Source organism: Zingiber officinale, chromosome 7A (assembly GCF_018446385.1).
Source record: "Zingiber officinale cultivar Zhangliang chromosome 7A, Zo_v1.1, whole genome shotgun sequence".
NCBI classification, from domain to species: domain Eukaryota; kingdom Viridiplantae; phylum Streptophyta; class Magnoliopsida; order Zingiberales; family Zingiberaceae; genus Zingiber; species Zingiber officinale.
In genome coordinates, this window is record NC_055998.1 from 2,333,619 (window position 1) to 2,354,954 (window position 21,336).

The following is a 21,336-nucleotide window of genomic DNA, read 5'->3' on the forward strand; positions in this document are numbered from 1 at the left end:
CTAGTATAGATCATACGTGGATGATAATCGACGCATATATTAGTGTAATAAGCTTTTTAGATATTTATCTTAGTTAAAAGGTCGAGAAAGATATACTTAGTGTAACAGGCTTTTCAGTTTGTAAGTATGATAACAAATGAATCTAATTAAAAGGTGGAGAAAGATATACTTAGTGTAACAGGCTTTTCAGTTTGTCAAGTATGATAGCACATGGATAAAGCTGGCTACTAATGTTGTACGAAGTATAATATTTTTAAAAATAAAAAATATGATGGAAAAATAAATGTCATCCTTTTAATTTTGGCCCAAATAAAACAAACAAATCGTGGCTCTGTAATCTGAAGAAGAAAAAAAAGAGTAATGTAACATTCTTCACTTCAAGGGAACAAACTTTGATTAGCAACGCAGCTTTATTTATTACAAAATAAAAACATCCGTAGCTAATTGAATATGCCACAGAGATTTCCAGATATCGAAAATAAAAAGGAACAAGATTATCAAGTGGAATCTGGAAAGGAGGCATGTTATAAATCCCACATTATTTCATTCAAAATTTATAAACCATATCTTCTGTGTATCCCACGTCCTTGAGTATTCCTGCGAGCTGCGTAAAGAAACAATAGATCAATAAAACCGAATCAACCGATTTTAAAATCCATTTAAGCCCATTTTTTTCAAAGCGACGACATTCGTATACTTATGTTGAAGGTTTCCTGGTGATCATGTGGACCAAGCATGCTAACATAAACCAAAGCAGGAAACTAAATGAAGGTTTAGTTTAAACAACTAATGTTCTTCTGTCTTTTGCCTTCTCCAGATATATGCTTCATTAAACAAGTGTTTTATTTACTAGACAACACTTCTAGCAAGATTAGTATTTTCTTACTGATTGTTCTTGTAATAGGTGATAACTGGTTATTTGTTTGAATATGTTGCAGTTGCTATAGTAAAAAAGAAGAAGATAGACCAAGGATATGCTGTATTTGTTTGAATATGCTTGTAGTTGTTTGAAAACTTCTAGAGCCAGTGAGATATCTCAATTAAAACCAAGGTGCTCTTGATTCATCCTAGTTGAAATTATCACAAATGGTCTAGATAAAGATAACAAGGAATGCAAATTATAACAAAATTCGAAATTTTCTCTTCGGAGAAACATTATTTTTAGCATGTTTCCAACAAAAATCTTATTTTTGTTTTTTTTAACATATGGTGCAGGTCCTCTTCTTCATCATCAAGTCCTGATTTCCTGACTTATCTTCCAGCAATACTCGAGTAAATTATTTTTACAACATCAATTAAAGCTTTCAGTGTTCTTTCTATATATTAGTTTCAAACATGCTGACACCATCTCATTCAATTTTTTATTATTTTAGTATGTATTAAAGAAAACACCTAATTACTCCGGTATATAGTATTTACTTTTTAGTAATGTCATACATCCATCTTAACACTATATCATTTACAAATAATATAAGAAATGTATTTTAATCTCATCTAGTACTAATAAGATATTAAAAATTAGCCCTTGATGTGAATCTCTACAAACAGAAAAAATCAGTTATCATAGTCCTAATAGATTTTATAAGCCAATAAAAAGCATATGCAAATCCTCCTTTTCTTTCCTATTTTCTATTATGTTATAAATAATAAGCACCCATATCTTTCTGATGTGAAGCCAAATTGATTCATAAAAATGTTTGTTTCATCTCATATTGGCTTATAACTCTCTCTGCTAAAATTTCATGATATGACTCAACTTGATACCTTTCTAATCAAAACAGCATTGCCTATCAACTTTACTTTCATAAAAAGATAGCAAAAAACTTTTGTTTCATTCCTCAATTTCCAGTTTATATCTTGATCAATTAAAACTTTTCCAACTGAATATCATCTCGGCCCATTTATCTTCATTTTCTTCAAAACTTCTGAAATCTCATTCAATCTAATATTAACAAATCTATGATTCTTAAATTATCATAAAAAATAAAAATAATTACCATAATTTAGATATCTAAAACCAATTTTTTTCATAACAGTGAATACTTTGTAATTTCCCCCTTTTTCCTTAATTACATTATAATTGACAAGAAATTCATCTTTTATGCATTATACATTGTGTAATTTTCTACATTTTTCTCTAACTCTAGCATACAGATAAATATCTTCCAACTTTAATTCCTGAATTATCATAGAATTATCAAATGTTTTGAATTTTGTTATGTTATTTTAGACCTCAATTCTAACTACTCTAAATCTATTCAAACCGATCCGGCATTGTGTCACTAACCGCATATGATACCTATATTCAATTCACATAAAAAATCCACCGAAGCAACTACATATGGAGTTAAAGTGAGGCGTTTAAACCATGGTTGGACGTCATAAGGATCCGGCATTGTGTCACTAAACTAGTTTTAAATGGAAATTGCCATTCTTCTTATTGGAGGTTATCACCTTTATGACTAGCTACTAGCTAAACTAGCTATATTTAAGGCTACCCAGTGTGCTTAGACTAAATTCATATTAACATCATGTGAGCTGGCTTCAACTAGATATATGATATAGGACTAAGCAATATATTTCTAAGAAATATCCCAAGCTACACAAAAGTTGGAATTTCTACTTTATGGAGCAATGAATTTTCTCTCCAAATCAAAGGAAAGAAGCAAGTGGTGTTCAGGTTTGTGTATGAAAAATGTGGCAAGATTGTGATACCTGACCCCTTCAAATCATATTCTAGCACTGGTTAAACATTGAGGCAGATTCAGGTATTGATTAATTGTGTAATTGAAGGTATTCAGAAGGTCCTTCATTAGGTAGTTTGGGTATCGGGAATACAAGGTTTAAACCCCAAAATCCAAACCCTAATCTTTAATACTCCTTTTTTCCTCATATTATCCTGTTGGGAATTCTCAAGTATGATTCCTCAGTGGACAACATTCTTAAGGCCTGTTAAAATGAAATAGGAGAAAAGTTAGTCAATAAACATTTAAAATGCAAATTTTTTCATTTGAAAAGTACTTCAGATACAAAAGCCTAGAATGTAATATCTGCTGCCTCCATTATTTGAATTATATTTTCTGAAAATCATTTCAGGCTCCAACTTATGAAGGCATCAACCAGATTTTATAGAGACAATCTGACATGTTGATTCTCCTCGCACACTAGATGTGTTAAGTGTCAAAATGTCCGACAACTTCATCTCACTGCTAGCGAGTTTGCTTTCAACATGCATGAATAGTTGTTAGACAGAAACCTTGTCTATCACTAATGACGCCGTTATATCCAAGTATGCTTTATTTTTTTTTAAAAAAAAAAAAGGCTACAAGACGAAAAAACAGAGGGCTCTCTAATTTCACTGGAAGTCCAGAGAATTGTAACTATCAGAGAAATGACGGGCATTAGGGGTAAGGGGGCACCTTTGGGCATGGTATTGACAAACCCACCCCAAGCTTCCAATCGTTGCCCATAATTCCTATCGCCTCGAGTTTCGACTGCAAATACTGCAGTCGCTTCGTCAAGACGTCGTCTTGTGACGCCGCAACTCCGACTGCTGCAGCAAGACAACTATTAATATCCATAAGGTCATTCTAAAGATACCGTAAGCTCATAAAATAATTAAGAAGATTCCTGCTGCTCCAAAGTGGAAAAAGATTCGGTCTTTGAGATGAGTACCACCGTCCGCAGCCATGTCGCGGCGAGGCTGACGGGAATAAAAAAAGGCATCGAGAATGTTCGGAACGAAGAGGGTAATTGAAGTAGGCACTGGTGCGGATGGGAAGATGGAGAAGGCGATGGAGGAGGAGAGGCGCAGGTGCGGCAGCGACGAAGATCTCAACGGGAGGTACTTGAAGCCGGACAAGATAAGGGCTTGGGCAGGCCGGCAAGCGACTAGGGGCATTATACTTCTGGCACCAACAAGCCCCCTGCCTTCGTGAACAGTCGGCGAGCTGAGGACGACGGAGTGAGCAAGCGAGACGAGAAGAGGATGCCAGAAAAAATGAGGTTTATGAAGCCAGGGCTTCCTCTATGGAAATTATTTATTTTAATCTTTCAAATATTAAAACTACACATAATTTAAATTTCAGTTTACTCCGAAAATTTATAAAAATTTTGCGCTTCGTTACATCATCCTTGCAACTTTAAATTATCAAAATACGTAAATTTTTAACTCATCTTCGTATATGAAAGCTCTTCTAATTTTACTTCCAATCGTTGCTATTATTATTTTATTTAGCGGAATGACATGCGATGATTTCTACTTAAGAAAGTGATATTATTTATTTATTACATTAATATTCTATTTGAATTTAAATAGAATATTCAAATTATATAAAACAGGTGTAGTAAGGTTTGAAATTTTATTTAAATAATGATAACGGTAGTAGTTAGTTTTGAAAATTTTTAGAAGTATCGTAAGTTTAAATTTTCATGATTTTATTTTTACATCTATCTAAAGTCCTCGTGTTAATAAAAATATCTTATATTTTTGAAATTCATAATTTTTACTATATTGTTAAGGCTTTAATTGTATTTCTAATCAAAATGGTAAACGATGATAAGTTATTAACTTCAGACGGGATCCTCTGATCCCATTTACTCTGATGCACTTTTAAATCAGGGACAGTGGTCCATAAAATTTAATGGTCCCACCTGCTAAGCAAGTGGGGGTTATTGAATCCACTTATCACTGTATTTAACGGACCAAGTTCCTAGTGGATCTATGCTCCATTAACCTGCTTCCACTATAGTTGTTGATGTAGTCCCACTTTACCCCCGAGACTATGTTACAGTGGTAATGATACTTAGTTGTCTCCTAAATATTATGATTCGATTCTCAATTACGATATATTTATAGAGATTTTTTTTCTCTAAATGAGACTTACAATTAAAGGATGAGACTTTTGGACCATCCACCATAAGTGCTTCCTTCTGAGTCACATACTGTAAATACTTTTTGATTTAACCTAATAACTGATAGAAAATTTCTATGAGACCACCTAGCATGATTAATCATTGTTTTTTTTTTTTTTTATGTAGTCCCCCAAATGATGCCACAACCCTGTTTAAACTAAAAGTTGCAGTCATCCCTCCCAAGGATTTGCAGTCATCATTCTTCATCTCTAATTTATTTTTTTTGCAGACATTTCTCCTATTTGTGTTTTTGTGAAGTTACGTTTCAGGCCGTTGTCATGTCAAGCCAATGCACATTAGCTAAAATATAGCAGTCAAAATTTACAAGATTTGTAAAAATTGAATCAGAAGTTAATACGACATTTTAATGAAATAAATATTTATTTAACAATACTGCACGTTGCCATTTTATTTAAAATATTTTTAAAATAAAAAAATTATACGTTGAAAAAAAAAATGACATCCTTTTAATTTTTGCTCAAACAAAATAAACAAATCATGCTCTGTAATCTGAAAAAATTAAAGAGGCAATGTAACATTCTTCACTTCAAATCAACAAACTTTGATTAGTACGCAGCTTATTTAGTACAAATAAACGCATCCGTAGTTTGTAAATGCCACAGATTTCCAGATATCGAAAATAAAAAGGAACTAGATTGCTATTTCTCTTCACAATCTATATCAAGTGGAATTTGGAAAGGATGCATGTTATAAATCCAACATTATTTCATTCAAAATTTGTAAACCATATCTTCTGTGTATCCCGCGTCCTTGAGTATCCCTGTGAGCTGCGTAACAAAACACCAGATCAATGAAACCACATCAACCGATTGGCATACTTCCGTTGTAAACTAATTAACCCAATCCAAGGTTTCCTGGTGATAATGCGGACTAAGCATACTAACATAAACCAAAGTTGGAAACTAAATGAAGGTTTAGTTTAAACAAGTAATGTTCTTCTGATCTTGCAGGCAAATTAGTAAAATGGAAAGAGTAAAATAGATTAGCAAAGTAGATCAATTTTATAATGGATACCTCGCCTTGTGATCTGTCTTTTGCCTTATCTCCAGATATATGCTGCATCAAACCTGGGGGACCACATACCTGCAAACGTGCCACAAGTATTTTATTTACTAGAAAACGCTTCTAGCAAGATCAGTGTTTTCTTAATGATTGTTCTTGTAATAGGAGATAAGTGGTTATTTGTTTGAAAATGATGTAGTTGTTATATTATAAAAAACAAATGATTAGCCTAAGCTCAGCAAGATAGAGAAAGATAGATGTATTATTATTATTATTTTTTTTTGTTGTTGGTAATCTAGATATCCAACTCTTGCAATATGACTAATCCTAGAGGTGAACAGTCCGGCCTCACGAATTGCCCAACAGGTAAATCCAGAAAGCGCAAGTGGGTGGTTCGAACTCCACGGGCGTTCAGAAATGCCCAGCATGAGTTTCAAACCCTCACTGCATGGGAAACAACCTTGCTTCTTACCACCACACCTTGCCCCAAGAGGCAAGATGGATGTATTCATGAATAAAGGGCGGGTAGAAAAAGAGAGGATAATAAGTAGTTTTGCAAGGAAATGATTTGTGATAAACAATTACTAGATGATTGAGATCTAGAATAAAAGAGATTGCACTTGGATTAAATTTGTCAGGGAAAAGGTCTTGATGCATCTTAGTTGAAATTATCACAAGTGGTCTAGATAAAGATAGCAAGGAATGCAAATTATACCTAATTTTGAAGTTTTCTCTTCGGATAAACATTATTTTTGGTATGTTTCCAACAAAAATCTTATTTCTGTTTTTTTAAAACCTATGGTGTACGTCTTCATCATCATCATCAAGTCCTGATTTCCCAACTTATCTTCCAGCGATATTCAAGTAAATTATTTTTACAACATCAATTAAAGTTTTCTGTGTTCTTTCTATATCTTACACCTTTCACTCTTTAATTCTTAACCCTATTAGTTTTGAACATGTTGACACCATCTCATTCAATTTTCTATTATTTTAGTATGTATTAAAACAAACACCAAATTGCTCCGGGATATAGCATTTACTTTTTAGTAACGTGTTAAACATCATGTGTTAGACGTGCCTGTGAAATGTATAAGACTTAGAAAGATAGATTCAAAACCAAAACCACCATTGACGTTGAAATAAAGCACCAAATGTAGAGTCAAAAAAGGAATTTATAATTCTGGATACCTGGATTACCAAAAAAAAAGAAACAAAAGGAATTTGTAATTGATTAAAAACTATAATAATAATAATAAAATTGTACTCACAAGTATCAATGTGTCTTCCCCTGGACTGGGTAAGCCTTTCAAGACCATGTCCTTCGATACATATCCTATACCTCCTCGCCAATTTCTGTTAGGTTTATCCACAGTGTAAAATACCTGCAAAGTCACCCACAAAATGATCAATCACATTGAGGGGTTGATATCAGTTTATAGCTAAAAGATTCATCGTAGATCTACCTTAAAATTTGCATAGCTAGCAGCTAGTCTGTCAAGTTCATTTTTCAGTAGAATATCATCTGGCGATATGTTGGCATAGATTAAGGATACCTGATTCACCAAGGAGCTATCAAAAGAACCTGAATTAAACTAAATAACAGCCTGTAGATTATTTGAATTTCCACTGTAGTAAACAGCTAGCAAACAATTGGGGGAATGACATTTCACAAGAAGTTTCATGTAAATTCATATAAACTAAGATTTTAGGAAAAAAATAGTTCCAAGATGTATGATTGTCAAATATTTGAGTTCAATTAAAACAATCTCAAAACTACATCACTATTACTATACAAATCTCAAAAATTATTTTAAATTATAAATTTCTATAATATCCTTTTATGCCATTACCCCTTGCACCTTCAATTCAAAGGATTTGGTTGCCTTTGAACAAATTCGGACTATATCTCTCATATTATCACTAAAAAACCAATTTTTCCATAAATATTCCCAATACATTGCTTGCTGCATAGCACTATAGCAAACAACAGGTTTAAAAGAAAACTATGATGGCACGTTTTGTTTGCTGGAATATTATTCCGTTCCCTATGGATTCAAACGGAATGTGTATTTCTGTGTTTTGTGTTTAGTGACAAATTTGAATGAAGAATACCTATTTGTGTTAGAATGTTAATTCCTTGATAACTAAGAACAAGTCAGGATGAATCCTTGCTTGTACTCCCAAAACAAATATTCCAAAACACATGGAATTAGAGCCGTCAATTTGGGTTGGGTCTGTTGGATTGATCCGCCCCGCCAAATAATTTAAGCAGGTTGGGTTGAAAATTTTATCATCTCAATTTAAAGGCGGTCTAGGCAGGCCAACCTACACGGGTATGATTGAAATTTTATCAACCCATTTAAAGACGAGTAATAGGCGGACTGCCTTGCACGGGTTGCGGACCAAAGTGGGCCGGCCCGTGGCGGATTTGGGTTGGCCTCCAGGTTGAGAAGAAAAAAAAATTCTCCAAAACTTAAAACTAAAGTAGAAAACACAATGAGCTCGTAGGCTTGACCCGCTTAATCCGCAACCCAAACTTAAAATTTTAAACCTTTTATATATATATATATATATATATATATATAATTTTTGATAGACTCGTGGGTTGACCGGGCTAACCCGCAGTCGGATTGGGGATTTCGTCAAGACGGTGCCGACTCATTTCGCCTGCCCCGTCATATGACGGGTTTTTGGCGGGGCCAGCCCGCCTCGCCACAAGTTGACCCATTTGACGACACTACATGTAATCTCCTCCATAGTACTTCATTCATCTTGGACTCCAAAAAACTATGTCACCCTCGTACTCCGAACGCCTCATGGACTTGCTGCTGACTCATTGCTCCTCCAAACCCTATTGCTATCGTCAAGCAGCTCCTCATTGCCACATGCCACATTCTCTCCTTAGATGATCTAATGTAACCCTTTCCCCTGCCCTTCTTTTTAGCCCCAGTATTCTATCAGTTTTGTAGTTTTCCTCTCTTCCCTACTTGTTCGGTTTATATATTCTCCTCTTATTATGTCGAGTATGATCAATGACATTATTGATGCAATGGTATCATTTGGTATATACATCCTCTGGTCTTGCCTATGCTTCAAACACGTTGTTAAAAGAATGACTACATTCACTTAAAAAGTGACATGAACAAACTATACATAGAGTCTTGAAAATATGTTTGTACTTGACCAAGCCAAGATAAATTCATGGCAAGGCTTTGCCAAGCAAGAAGACAGTCTCATTAGGTCCAATACTGCCAGGCCATTTCTCAAGCCTATGGATGAGTAAAGCATGCCCATCCCAGAACTATGCATCAGCTAGCCTAAGATTATAATTAGGTTGGCTAGCCTCACATCCAACTTGCACACAAGTTCGTTGGATTTGATTTAATCATGGATCTGCAATTTCTGATAATATTGCATATTTGGTTCGCACCAAAGTTCATTTGGCCAAGTCACACAACAGCGGGAAACTTAGACCTATGCCTTCCACAGCCTATCAACATGTCAATCTGAAACATTAGCCCAGTCATGAGCATGTTTCATGCCTGATAGCTTATGAACATATTGATTTCAGCAAAAACACAATTGAAGTAAATCACGGAGGGCATTTGCCCTACCACAACAGCCTTTTGCATGGGAAAGGTCAGACACCCAATGAGACATTTTGCACCTGGAAATTGACCAACCAAGACCTATTGGAGAAACCACCCATGAGGTACCAATTGTGTCCACCCGTGGGGGCAATAAATGATATGTGGACTTATGAAAAGGAGAAGATCGATTAAGATACATGCAAGGGCATCATTTGAATGGCAGAAACCATCAAAATCAAATAGAAAATTGCGGACTTCTAATATGATCATTGGACAAAAAGGGAAAATAAAAGCACCTGGGTGTTGTCATCAGGATTCTTCAAAATTGCATTTACAACCTGCAGCATTGGTGTGATACCAGTGCCCCCTGCAATCTAAGAAGGAAATAGATGCACAAACTTAAACTCACCGGGTGTACACTGTGAAAAATTCCAATATGATATGCAATAAGATATAAGCCTGAAAAATGAAAATAAACTCAACAACACTAATAATAACAAACAAATGCCAAGTCCCAACTATTTGGAATCCATTGGCTGCATGGATAAGTTTAATATTCACTAATTTCCATCATAGCATAGTTTTGTAGGAGGTACGGATCTTCATTAGTAAAAGAGAGCACCAAAAGAGAATTTTTCACTTGTAGTGATAAATAATGTGGATTCAAGATTACATGGGCTTCAGAAGGAAAGAACCTCAAACATTCACCCCCAAATATAAATCAATTTTTTCATGAGTAAAAAGGAAAAACAATTATAGGTTTAGCCATATACATTTCTTTCTCTGATCACCTTTGAAATTTTAACAAAAAAAAAAAGGTTTAGAGAAAGCATGTTTTGTCTCCAGAGAAAGACTTGTACTAACTCACAGTTATTATGAGTTATTTTGGTCTATTTTCAAAGTTCCATAGTGGTCATTAGGAAAATGGACTCTTTTCTATTAAGTGGAAAGTATAAGCGCTCTGGGGTGAAATGCCTTCGGAATTGGTAAAAAAAATGTCACATCACTATGAAAAGAGGCATTACAAGAGATCAGAAAAGAGGAAGACTTGAGCATAAAGAGAAAATTCAATCCACAAACATAGCATACAATTTGCAAGATGTCCAGATGCTTATACAAGTGCTCTAAAGTAAGAACAATAATGGTAGCAAAAGGTGGAATCCGTCACCCAACGGCCCCACACGGTCGGCCCATGACTATATGTGAGGAGGTAAATCAGGAAGATGTAGTTGGCCAGTGCAAAGACCTTATGATAGCAACTCTGCCCTGCACTAGCCAACTCAACCCTGCCCTAGAGGCAAAGTTGGTCAAAGTAAGAACAATAATGTGGCAAAAAAGGCGATTCGCTCGCTTCCAGCGCCCCCGCCAGCCCGTCCCTAGGCCAACACGGAGGAGGTAAATCACGAGTGGCTACTAGCCATTAATGCAAATGGCCAAAGCATGGGGGAGGGCATGTTCGGACACGCCGAATTTCGATCCCAAGACCTCATGTGGCAACATCCCATGTCTTAACCACCACACCGCCCCGAGGGGACCAAAGTAAGAATTCCTTAGCAAAAATCATAATTTTACCACACCGAGGTAAAAAAAAAAAAAAAGAATACAAAAAATGTCACGTGATTGCACTAAATACAAAATCACAAAAACTGAACAGATTAGTTAACCTAATAAGCTAAAATAAAAGTAAAACAAAGACATTAGTTGGTGCATCACCTCAGAAATCAAGAGGTAACAATTGAACACAAAACAGCATAAAGTAGAGAAGACATCCTCAAGTAGGTCAATTATGACTATTAAACACCACCTAATAATTATTAATTGTATTTTTTATTCTCATATATGTAATTTTCAGCCCCAGCAAAATTTCATAGAAGAAATTTGGAACTAATTACTCGTCACTTACCATTCCAATATTCCTTTTCATATTGGGGCTATATCTGAGCTTCTCAATTGGCCTGAAGAAACAAAGAAAAAGAAGCTCAATTGGTAGAATACTTTTACATATGAATAGCTAATAATCACTTATCTAATTACCCTTTAACTTCAATCATATCTCCTGGCTTTAAGCTTGCAAAATGTTGACTCATTTTCCCCTCAGGATACACCTGCAAATACAGGAAGTAAATCCAGAACATCAAGAAGTATAAACAAGATTGATGGTGTATTGCAGAGAGATAATTTTACCTTGATTAATAAATCAAAGTAGCCTCTTGAGTCAGGATCTGATATGGGAGTATACCTGAGACATAAACCAACACATTCTGAGAGAATGACTGCACAATTGTCAGTTCAATATGATAACGATTCTTAGAAAATCTGAACATATTAACAGCAGCAAAATCTAGAAGATAGATATCTCTACTTCGCTCTTACACACAAATCAGCAGTAATCAACAACTTTATAATAAGCTTCTTATGAGATATGATTGTAAACAACATAATAACAGAAGACAAAAATAGAAGAACTATGTCAATATAATTATTTTCACAAGTTCAAACTGTCATGGCACCAAGCCAAAAAAGGAGAAAAAAGGAAAATTATACCTGCAATAGAAAATTCATGTCTATCGCATACATTATTGTATGGATTATGTTTGGGGGAGGTTCATAGGGTAAACTTAACTATGAACATTTTTAAAACAACATAATTATATTCTTGTTGCTAACAGACGTTTAATTCCCCAACTGGAAAATAGAAACCTAAATATGAATGCTTACGGACGAATGACATATTTTCTCCGTCCGTCTGATTCTTCTCCAATTGGAGCCCTGTGATTGGCAATCCAAAGGTGGTTAGTAACAACATATTGAAATCATTCTAAAGTTAACCATAACAAAACAAAAGACAGAAAATCACAAAAAAGTAAATCGATATGAATATGATGCTCCTTCCTAAAAACTTTCACCTCGGTTCTTTTCCAACACCAAATGCCTATTGTGGTAGCAAGATCCATTCACGTACTTATAGCATTAATTTGTATTGATAATAGTTTGTGTATGCATTTGTAACATATAATTTGAGTGTGATTCAAGTGATTGCAGCTTTTGAGAACCTTCATTGTCATTCCAAGATTTGGTTGTACGCTGGATGTTGTGAGCTAATTAAGGGGTTTAGAAGGCTTAGATGAGTCTACTTCCAATATCGTAGACTAAAGAATTTTGGAATAGTGATTCGATCCTACCAAAGTAATAGGATAATTTTCTAATTTAGGTGGTGCTGTGACAAAGTAAGCCTAACAAAGATTATATTGGCTAACAAGCATCCAAACATAATTGTCATCCCTTTCCATGTTGCCCAATGATTACAAAACTTCAAATGAAACCAATAAGTAAAATCTTTTTGATCTAGTAGGAGCGCTAATAAAATGATCATGTCAATCTTTTCACATCGAAACTTAGCAGTTGTTCATAATTGGCCTTAGATATGGTCAGGAATGTAAGTACATGTTCATTGACGTATGACTATGAACATGTATGTAATGACCCTTCATTACATTAGAACTAGGAGATGGAGGATCAAGAAACATACCGTGTAAGAATGCAAGAAGCAACATCAAGACCTAATTTGGCAGTAGGATCAAATGAGAACCTGAAAAACAAAAAATGAGTAGAACTTCCTTGTGACAAAAAATTGAACCTCCTTGGGAAAAATTGGATGCAAAAGAAAATCAATAGTATGAAGTACCTGAACAATTGACTATTATGACTGACCCTTGCAGTTTCTTGAAGCTTGAATTCCAACCATTTTTCAGGATTCAATGCTGTTAAAAGAAAGAAATAAGACTCCAGTAAGCACAACCAAATTGATCATTCCTGCAACAAATTGAGATGTTTTTCAAAAGGAAAAAAAAATTACGATAATATAGCCATGACTCATGAACTCAATTTTCACCAAGTATGTTGCAGTTTCTAATAGCCAATAATTCTTTTACAATAAAGGAAATTGAAATACTCAAATAATAGTCGGGCACCTAGAAATTAAATCGCAATTTATAGCTTATCACCCAACCCTTTATCAAGGTCAGCCACATCTACTGAAAGAAAATAAGCAACTAGAGACAAAGGACATTATTCATTTGAGTATTGGCATTTAAACATAGATGTAGGAAAGTGACATAATATAGCATTTCAGAGTGGCACTCGCGCTCCCTAGTTCATACTCTTTGCCAACATATTATGTGGAAAGAATCCAACATAACACATAGAAAGCATAAAAGCAGAATCTTTCAAATGAATTCAAATATTCAACAGAAAAAGGTTGACAAGAACTTACCAATACAAGATTCATCACTATCAATGTCAAGTTGAACCTATGAGAACAAACAATCATAAGTGAAGATAATTTAATATTAAGCATCTGTACTACTGGTAAAAACAGATCACCCACAATTTCTCAAAGTGAAACTCTCATTGGCATGTCAGAGAAAGAAGTTTCGACAGAAGATGGGGTTAGATGGATTCCACAGAATTGCAAAGAGACCCAGTTTAGCATTCATTGACAAGCTCAGGATTTATAAAGTTCCTTTGTATAAGAATTTCTTTTCCAAGCAAATCGTCACTAGAAAGGAATAAAAGCTTCAGAAAGAAAGATGGTTGATTTAACTAATCAATTTAACGCACTAAGCTACATGTATGTAAATCCAAACAGGGGGCATGAGAATTGCTGGCACATACCGAATCCAAAACCTACGAAGGCAAAAGCAAATCGGACGTCTTTCCGTTAACCAAATCAAATCACAAATCACAATGTTGGGCAGCAAAACTAGAAGAATCGATCAAAAATGCCTCTCAGAAAAACCAAAACGAACCAATCTATCAAAAACCAAAACCCACCAAATACGCCTCCCAAATAACAAAAGCGGATCGCATGACAAAGTGACCAATTTTTCCGAAGGAAACACGGATCCTTACGAAGGTAGGAGATGAAGAGTAACAATAGACGGCGGCGCCACCGAAGATGGCAGCGGCGGCAGCGAACGGGAAGCGACGATGCAAATTAGACGATTCTTTGGAGGCGCCAAGAAAAGCGGCGACTGATGGAGAAGGAAGCTTGGACGAAATGAGTCGCCTGAAAAGAGCCATCAGGCAAATCGAAATGAAAAGAGACAAAGCAGCGTCACCGGCCACCGACCCAGGGTTTTGAAGTCTACGATCAGTTGAGAACGCGATCGGGACCTTCCGCTGATTATAATAATTTTTAATAAAATTAAATTCGATAAAGTTGAAATAAATTTAATTAAATTAAAAAGAAAAGAATATATAAAATGAAGGGTTGTTTTGCCGAGACCCGAGAGAGAGAGAGACGTGGCCGTAGTGGAACCCCTTGTTTACGTTGGCTGCAGTGTAGAATGCCAACCGCCCAATGGCATAAGAAGCAGCGGCGAGCTCCATTTCCTCTTTCCCTCGTCGTTTGGCCATGGAGTCCAACGCCCTGCTCTGGTTCCGGAAGGGGCTGCGGATCCACGACAACCCCGCCCTGGACTACGCGCGCCGGGAATCGAACAACCTCTTTCCCGTCTTTGTAATCGACCCCCGCTACCTCCATCCTGATTCCTCCGCCTTCTCCCTTGGTTCTACTCGGGCCGGCATCAACCGCATCCGCTTCCTTCTCGAGTGTCTCTCGGACCTCGACTCTAGCCTCCGCAGGCTCGGTTCCCGTCTCCTCGTTCTCAGGGGAGACTCTGACCCAGCCTCGGCCATTTGCAGAATCGTTAAGGAAGTGAGTTAACCCCGAAAACAACTCTTTTTTTTTTTCTCATTTAAATCACGAGCTGAGGTCAGTTTTGTTCCTCGTTGTTGTAGTGGAAGATCCGGAAACTCTGCTTTGAATATGACACGGAACCATATGGTCAAGAGCTGGACAGAAAAGTTAAGGTCATTTAGTTTGACTCTTCTCCTTCTTATTTCCTGTTTCATTTTCTAATGTTCGTGGTGTTCCAGAACTGAAAATGAAATTATGTTCGTATGGCTATGAGTTTCGATTGTTATCTATTGACTAATTATAAGATTATGATAGTTCGCCTCGGATTCTTGAAGGATTTTGCCTCAAAACACGGAATCGAAGTGTTCTGCCCAGTTAGCCATACCCTTTTCAATCCAGCGGATGTGATTGGGAAGGTACTTCACTGAAAACATGTGAAATTGCTAGCAAATGGCATACTTAATTTCCATGTTTGTTTCCCTGGACAGTCATTATATGCATATTCTTTTACTCATTATTCATTTTCTTCTACTTTCGTATTATGTCTCGTGCTGTGAAGAATGGAGGAAAACCACCTTTGACATATCAATCATTTATAGCACTTGCGGGGAAACCTGAGGGCCCACTTGAAGTGACATACTCCAAGCTTCCTCCTGTGGGAAATGTTGGAGAATCTGAATTGCTTACTGTTCCAACAATTGAGGAACTTGGCTACAAGGAAACGATAGAGGTTTGCTACTTTGTGTATTGTTGTTGGTTGATGCAAAAGAAGTAGGTTATAACTTTTAGCTAGAGGTTTCTGGTTGAAAACGAAGAAAACGTGATATTCTGCTACTGTATGCTGCCTTTCTAGGAAGAGTTTCCTCCATTTCAAGGCGGTGAATCAGAGGCTCTTCGGAGACTTAAGGAAGTTCTTAAAGACAAGGTATCAAACCCTCTTTACCTTTATGATTATACTTTCTTTACTACCAATGAAGTCTTTAATCAAGTGCATTCTAATAGGAGCTTGTTCTGGTTGTTTTTCGATATGTATTTTAATGTAAATATAAGGTTCGGCCTGTCTATTCACTTCTTTAGATTGAAGGAGAATGGTGGAGAAGGAGTTCTGGTTTAAAACGAGTATGCAAGAATTTGAGAATTAAACCTTCCTTTTTTTTCCTTTTCCTCAGTGATGGGTAATTTATGTTAGCTAAGGGTGGTTGCATTTGACCTAGTTACTCTAAACTGATCTTGCTGTCAAGGAATATCTTGCGCTTGGCTGCTCTTATTAGCTTTGCTTCCTTGAGAATCAAAGTAGTTTTTAAAATATTCTAGATTCTTAAAAAAATTTAGCAAACAGAAAAAATATAAAATAAAATCATAAAGGGAAAAGGAGTTGCTGGAGGTTATGAATTTGTAAATTCCACAGTAAGGAGCACAATTAGGTTTTCATTTACTGCCATACTGCATTTCCTTTTTCCATCGCTATTTTTAGACCCTGAACAATGAAAAACAAATAATCCTCAATTGTTTCAACCTCTCTTGGATGATCTAGCCAATACTCTTTTCATGGTTTATCTCTTCAATTTACGAGCCTTTCCCATTTATCTTTCTTCTTTTGGAAAATTTGTGTATCTTTCTTAACTTAAGAATTTGCAGGAATGGATAGCAAATTTTGAGAAACCAAAGGGTGATCCATCTGCCTTTCTGAAGCCAGCAACTACTGTTTTGTCCCCGTATCTGAAAGTAAAGTTAAATTATACATGAGGTTTGTTAGGCATCTTTAAGTCTGTATGGTGATTTTGCTTTAATAGTTGGAATTTGGCAGTTTGGTTGTCTTTCTTCAAGGTACTTTTATCAACGCCTTCACAATGTCTACCAAATTGTTGGGAAGCACACATCCCCTCCGGTTTCACTTCTTGGTCAGGTTAGCTATTAACGAGCACTTTATCTTCAAGTGCACTTTATGAAAATAACTAAATAAGCTAATGTCATTTAGACAATTTGCTGATAGTTACTATGGCGTGAATTTTTCTACACGGTGGCCTTTGGAACTCCAAATTTTGATCAGATGATTGGAAATAAGATATGCAAACAGGTAAGTTAACATCTCCATCTCATGTTTTTTTTTTTCAATTCCTATCCTGAAAGGAATTTAGGGATCAGTCCATGTGGACACAGTGAAACTGTTAACGCGCCTTGTATTCAGAGCATTTGCACATATTTGTCCTTTATTCTGTATTTAGAGCATTTGCACATGATTTTTGCAACTCTTATCCTGAAAGGAATTTAGGGATCTGTTAATGTGGACACTGTAAAATTGTTTCTGTGCCTTGTACTTAAAGCATTTGCATTTGCACATATTTGTGCTTGTTCTGCGCTATATTGCATTTGTTGAATGAAAGATCCCACTGTCAAATGGAAGGTTCCTTGGAGAGAAGACGAAGCTTTGCTTGTAGCTTGGAGAGAGGGCAGGACTGGATATCCCTGGATTGATGCCATTATGATACAGGTACACTCACCTAATTGTTCAGTAAGTTTGTAATGTGATTTAGGCAAACTAGATGTTTTACTTGTATATGCCATAAGTTCTGAAGATATTCATGATTCACCACTAGCTTAAGAAGTGGGGATGGATGCACCATCTGGCGCGGCATTCTGTTGCGTGTTTCTTAACACGTGGTGATCTGGTATTATCTTAAATCAATTATTCTTCATTGTCTATTAACTCTCTTGTTTTCCGTGATCTATCAATAATAATCAATCAGCATTTGCACAGATTGAGTTGTTTTACAAATTAAATATAAAAGGTAACAAGAATAATCCTTTATTCTTTTATGAATGGAAAGGTTTGTGAATCCGCAATCAGGTATCTTTAAAATTCAATCCTTCTTTGTTAGAAAAGTGAACCCTCAAAGGTAACTTAAGTTCGATAAAAAAATAAAACTATTGAAGCAGCATATCCCATTTCCTTTTTTTTTTTTTGTAAATCAGGATTTCTGCAAGTTGAGGTCATTTATGCTTTCACTTTGTGTCAATAGATCAGCAGAGTTTGATGTTGGGCTGATTGTTCAACATTGTAATCTACAAAATGATATAGATGATCACATGAATGGTGAATGAATTTTAGAATGATCATAAAGCATCATTGATTAAATAAATAAAAGCATCTAATAAAACTAAATAAAAATATGATTATTTTGTGTCAAATTAAAGGCACCTAGTATAACTAAACAAAGGGACTGATAGACATCTATTGTAACTATATAAAAGCATTTGCATTCTATTTATTGTTATTATTATTATTATTTTTTAAGAAGAATAAGACACCTAAATGAGTGCTCCTGCATTGTAGTGAAATTTTTTTCATGCCCCTACTATAATTAAATAAAGGCACCTACTATAACTAAATAAAAACACTTAATATAATTAAATAAAGACACTTCTATAGTTAAACATTGTGGTGTACTTGTTATAACTAAATGACAACACTTACTACAATCAAACGAAAACATCTACTATAAATAAATGAACTTAATATAACTATAAGCATGCATGTTTTTTTTTTAATTATTTTTGCCAAATGAAGGCAATTGTTATAATTAAACAAATGCACCTACTATAATAAAATGAAGAATATAATTATTTTATTAAAACAACTAATAAAATGTTTAACATTTGTGTGGTTCCGACTTCCGTGCATCCTTCACGTGGATGACTTCATGTAACTTTTACCCAAATGATATTGGAGATTCCTTTTCTGTTCTTGATAAGATATTTGACCTGAGTCGCAGTTTATCCACTGGGAAAAAGGACGTGATGTTTTTGAGAGATTACTTCTTGATTCTGATTGGGCAATTAACAACGGTAATTGGCTATGGCTTTCTAGTTCAGCCTTTTTTAACCAGGTGAGACTAATGCTTTTCCCTGACACCATAATCAACTTATGTTTACTGTCTATCTGCAATAGATTGTTTCTGCTTTGGTAATTTTATCCACCTTTCTCTTGCTTGTTGTTAGTATTACCGCATCTACTCTCCAATATCTTTTGGGAAGAAGTATGATCCTGACGGAAAATATATCCGACATTTTATCCCTGTGCTAAAAGGTACTAAATTTGTTCAAACCAAGTTAATCACTGTGATGATCAATTGTCCATTTTGCATTCACTTGATTTGTTGCAGATATGCCAAATGAATATGTTTATGAGCCTTGGACAGCTCCTTTGAGTGTCCAAAGGAAAGCAAACTGCATAATTGGAAAAGACTATCCAAGGCCAGGTCAGGCACTTATTATAATTCTCTTTTGGTTTTCGCATTGTAACTGCCAATCTGTATTGTTGCATGTCTTGTGGAATTGGTTAATACAATCGTTCTCTTTGATTATTAAAAGCTACTTTAGGCTATATATATATAAGCCTTCACTGACCTCATCCTGTCAAGTGAGATGGTAGTGAAGAGCCAGCAGTATATATACCTGATATATTCGTATCCTTGATGCTCATATAAATGATATGTTTGGCTTCCAAGATTTTTTAATGCAACTTGACACTTTTTCCGCCTATAATGTCACTTAGTGTGCCCAAACATGTGTTAGTTTCCTTATCATTGTGTTGTTTTACATATTTGAAACTCAAAATGAGTTTGCATTCTTTATTTTTCCTGATCAAACATTTTTTTTTCCTTCGGGAATGCTTGCAGTGGTCTCCCATGATACTGCGAGCAAGGAATGCAAGAAAAAGATGGGGGAAGTGTACGCCAAGGACCGGTCTATGAAAAGTTGCAAAAAAGAATCTTCTAAATCCGCAACGTTGCGGAAAAGAAAAAAGTAATAACTAAAGCTCAGTGAAAACGTTGATATTTATGGTTTTCCAGGTGTTGTATTTTTCACAAATTCAAAAGGTGTGGAATCCTTAAGTTAGATAGAGCATCTATTGATGAACAAGGATAATAGCAACTGTCAAAGCCCACATCTTTTTGTTTCAAAGTATTCATTTCTCAATTACTAAGCTTCGATCTTTTAATAGCCAAGAAATGATGTGTCGTATCTTCATCTTCATTTGTTATTATATCAGCTATTGAAGGAGACTTTCCTGGGTTGCCATGATCGCTGGATTTATCAACAATGGGCGACCCAAGGATGCTGGCTCTGTTTTGCTCCAAGGACTGAAAAATGATGAACCTTGATCAAATTACGCTTGAAGCTATGTATAGATATCCACAACTATATCATTGATAAGGCCATTGAATTGAACCTGATTCTCTACGACTCTCTTCTGAACATGTCAAGTGTGGGCAGATTGGTACTGCCGATAAGTTGTTCGATGGAATGACTAAAAAGTACTCCTTCTCATGGAACATTCTGATACTTGGGCTTCTGGAAAATGGGAACTTTGCGGAGGCCCTCAGGTTATTTTCAGAGAGGAAATCAAGGGACATAAAGGTGAATGAAGCAACCATTCTCATCTTATTTATTGTCCTCTTGTGGACTGCAATGATCTCAGGACTAGCCATTCATGGGCATGGCAAAGAGGCTATGGAAGTTTTTGGCCGAACGAAAGCTTCTAGGGAAGATTCGGCAGAACCCAACTCGACCACATTCTTAAATGTTCTATCTGCATGCTATATATAGCAATTCACCAAAGGAACTAAAGAGAACCATAGTTTGACTGTAAAATGCCTAAACTCAAGTGACAAATGTTGTATTAGTTGTCATACAGAATGACAGAATATGAACATACTGTTAGTGTTCCGTAATTCACATACACTTAAGGGTAAGATCCAGTGAGATCTCATCACTTGAATTCTCCTCTTTTCTCCCGATACACAATTGCGAGTCTAAAAACTCACTGTCAACAGTATAATTGCCGCCCGTTTCTCCATTGGCAGCCTCACATGAAAACGTCTTCATCTGTAAACATTATCCTTAGTGAGTCTTTTATCTATATATATATATAGATATAAGAATATATATTATATACCTTGCGGTAAATGGTTCCATCTTCCTCAACGTGCCACCCTGCCTCCTGGCACAATGCTTTGAGCACGTCGTTTTGGTCTGCATGCTTGGGCAGTTGGTAGTTGCCGTGAGCCCTCAGCCCCGCGTATATCTTCGCAGCCACCCTCC

General features: G+C 35.8%; 3 protein-coding genes across 4 annotated transcripts; 1 reads left to right on the forward strand and 2 right to left on the reverse strand.

Annotated features, from left to right (window-relative positions):
- Nucleotides 1-614: 614 nt before the first annotated feature.
- LOC122000740 lies at nucleotides 615-4,013 on the reverse strand. The gene is made up of 3 exons (XM_042555181.1): nucleotides 3,676-4,013; nucleotides 3,420-3,553; nucleotides 615-2,949 (listed from the first exon to the last, which is right to left on the reverse strand). The coding sequence occupies exons 1-3, from the start codon at nucleotides 3,899-3,901 to the stop codon at nucleotides 2,890-2,892; spliced, it is 420 nt and encodes a 139-aa protein (XP_042411115.1). The 5' UTR covers nucleotides 3,902-4,013; the 3' UTR covers nucleotides 615-2,889.
- A 1,447-nt stretch (nucleotides 4,014-5,460) lies between these two features.
- LOC122000739 (NADH-cytochrome b5 reductase-like protein) lies at nucleotides 5,461-14,686 on the reverse strand. The gene is made up of 13 exons (XM_042555180.1): nucleotides 14,442-14,686; nucleotides 13,804-13,840; nucleotides 13,216-13,291; nucleotides 13,060-13,119; nucleotides 12,249-12,299; nucleotides 11,715-11,769; nucleotides 11,565-11,635; nucleotides 11,434-11,485; nucleotides 9,827-9,904; nucleotides 7,404-7,493; nucleotides 7,209-7,322; nucleotides 5,950-6,018; nucleotides 5,461-5,702 (listed from the first exon to the last, which is right to left on the reverse strand). Exons 1-13 carry the CDS (start codon nucleotides 14,610-14,612, stop codon nucleotides 5,646-5,648), a joined length of 981 nt encoding a protein of 326 aa, XP_042411114.1. The 5' UTR covers nucleotides 14,613-14,686; the 3' UTR covers nucleotides 5,461-5,645.
- A 139-nt stretch (nucleotides 14,687-14,825) lies between these two features.
- Nucleotides 14,826-20,917, forward strand: LOC122000741 ((6-4)DNA photolyase-like). Of its 2 annotated transcripts, XM_042555182.1 has the most exons (15): nucleotides 14,826-15,249; nucleotides 15,333-15,404; nucleotides 15,567-15,647; nucleotides 15,791-15,961; nucleotides 16,085-16,156; nucleotides 16,870-16,956; nucleotides 17,039-17,137; nucleotides 17,225-17,308; nucleotides 17,636-17,722; nucleotides 17,829-17,900; nucleotides 19,005-19,118; nucleotides 19,231-19,318; nucleotides 19,395-19,490; nucleotides 19,911-20,037; nucleotides 20,285-20,917. In XM_042555182.1, exons 1-15 carry the CDS (start codon nucleotides 14,947-14,949, stop codon nucleotides 20,289-20,291), a joined length of 1,560 nt encoding a protein of 519 aa, XP_042411116.1. In that variant the 5' UTR covers nucleotides 14,826-14,946; the 3' UTR covers nucleotides 20,292-20,917. The 2 variants fall into 2 exon arrangements, with proteins under 2 accessions (XP_042411116.1, XP_042411117.1); XM_042555183.1 differs by lacking the exon at nucleotides 20,285-20,917 and having other exon boundaries at nucleotides 19,911-20,240.
- Nucleotides 20,918-21,336: the final 419 nt, after the last annotated feature.

Bases quoted from the DNA above. Each gene is read 5' to 3' on its own strand.
- LOC122000740 (XM_042555181.1), bottom strand. From the start codon at position 3,901: ATGCCCCTAGTCGCTTGCCGGCCTGCCCAAGCCCTTATCTTGTCCGGC. The intron at 3,554-3,675 runs GTACTCATCTCA...GTCTTGCTGCAG, and splicing joins CGACATGGCTGCGGACGGTG to CAGTCGGAGTTGCGGCGTCA. The intron at 2,950-3,419 runs GTGCCCCCTTAC...TCATTTTAACAG, and splicing joins TGTCAATACCATGCCCAAAG to GCCTTAAGAATGTTGTCCAC.
- LOC122000739 (XM_042555180.1), bottom strand. From the start codon at position 14,612: ATGGCTCTTTTCAGGCGACTCATTTCGTCCAAGCTTCCTTCTCCATCA. The intron at 12,300-13,059 runs GTATGTTTCTTG...TGCCAATCACAG, and splicing joins GCTTCTTGCATTCTTACACG to GGCTCCAATTGGAGAAGAAT. The intron at 5,703-5,949 runs GTATCCATTATA...TTTGTTACGCAG, and splicing joins AAGACAGATCACAAGGCGAG to CTCACAGGGATACTCAAGGA.
- LOC122000741 (XM_042555182.1), top strand. From the start codon at position 14,947: ATGGAGTCCAACGCCCTGCTCTGGTTCCGGAAGGGGCTGCGGATCCAC. The intron at 17,138-17,224 runs GTTAGCTATTAA...ATTTGCTGATAG, and splicing joins CGGTTTCACTTCTTGGTCAG to TTACTATGGCGTGAATTTTT. The intron at 19,491-19,910 runs GTCAGGCACTTA...GAATGCTTGCAG, and splicing joins AAAAGACTATCCAAGGCCAG to TGGTCTCCCATGATACTGCG.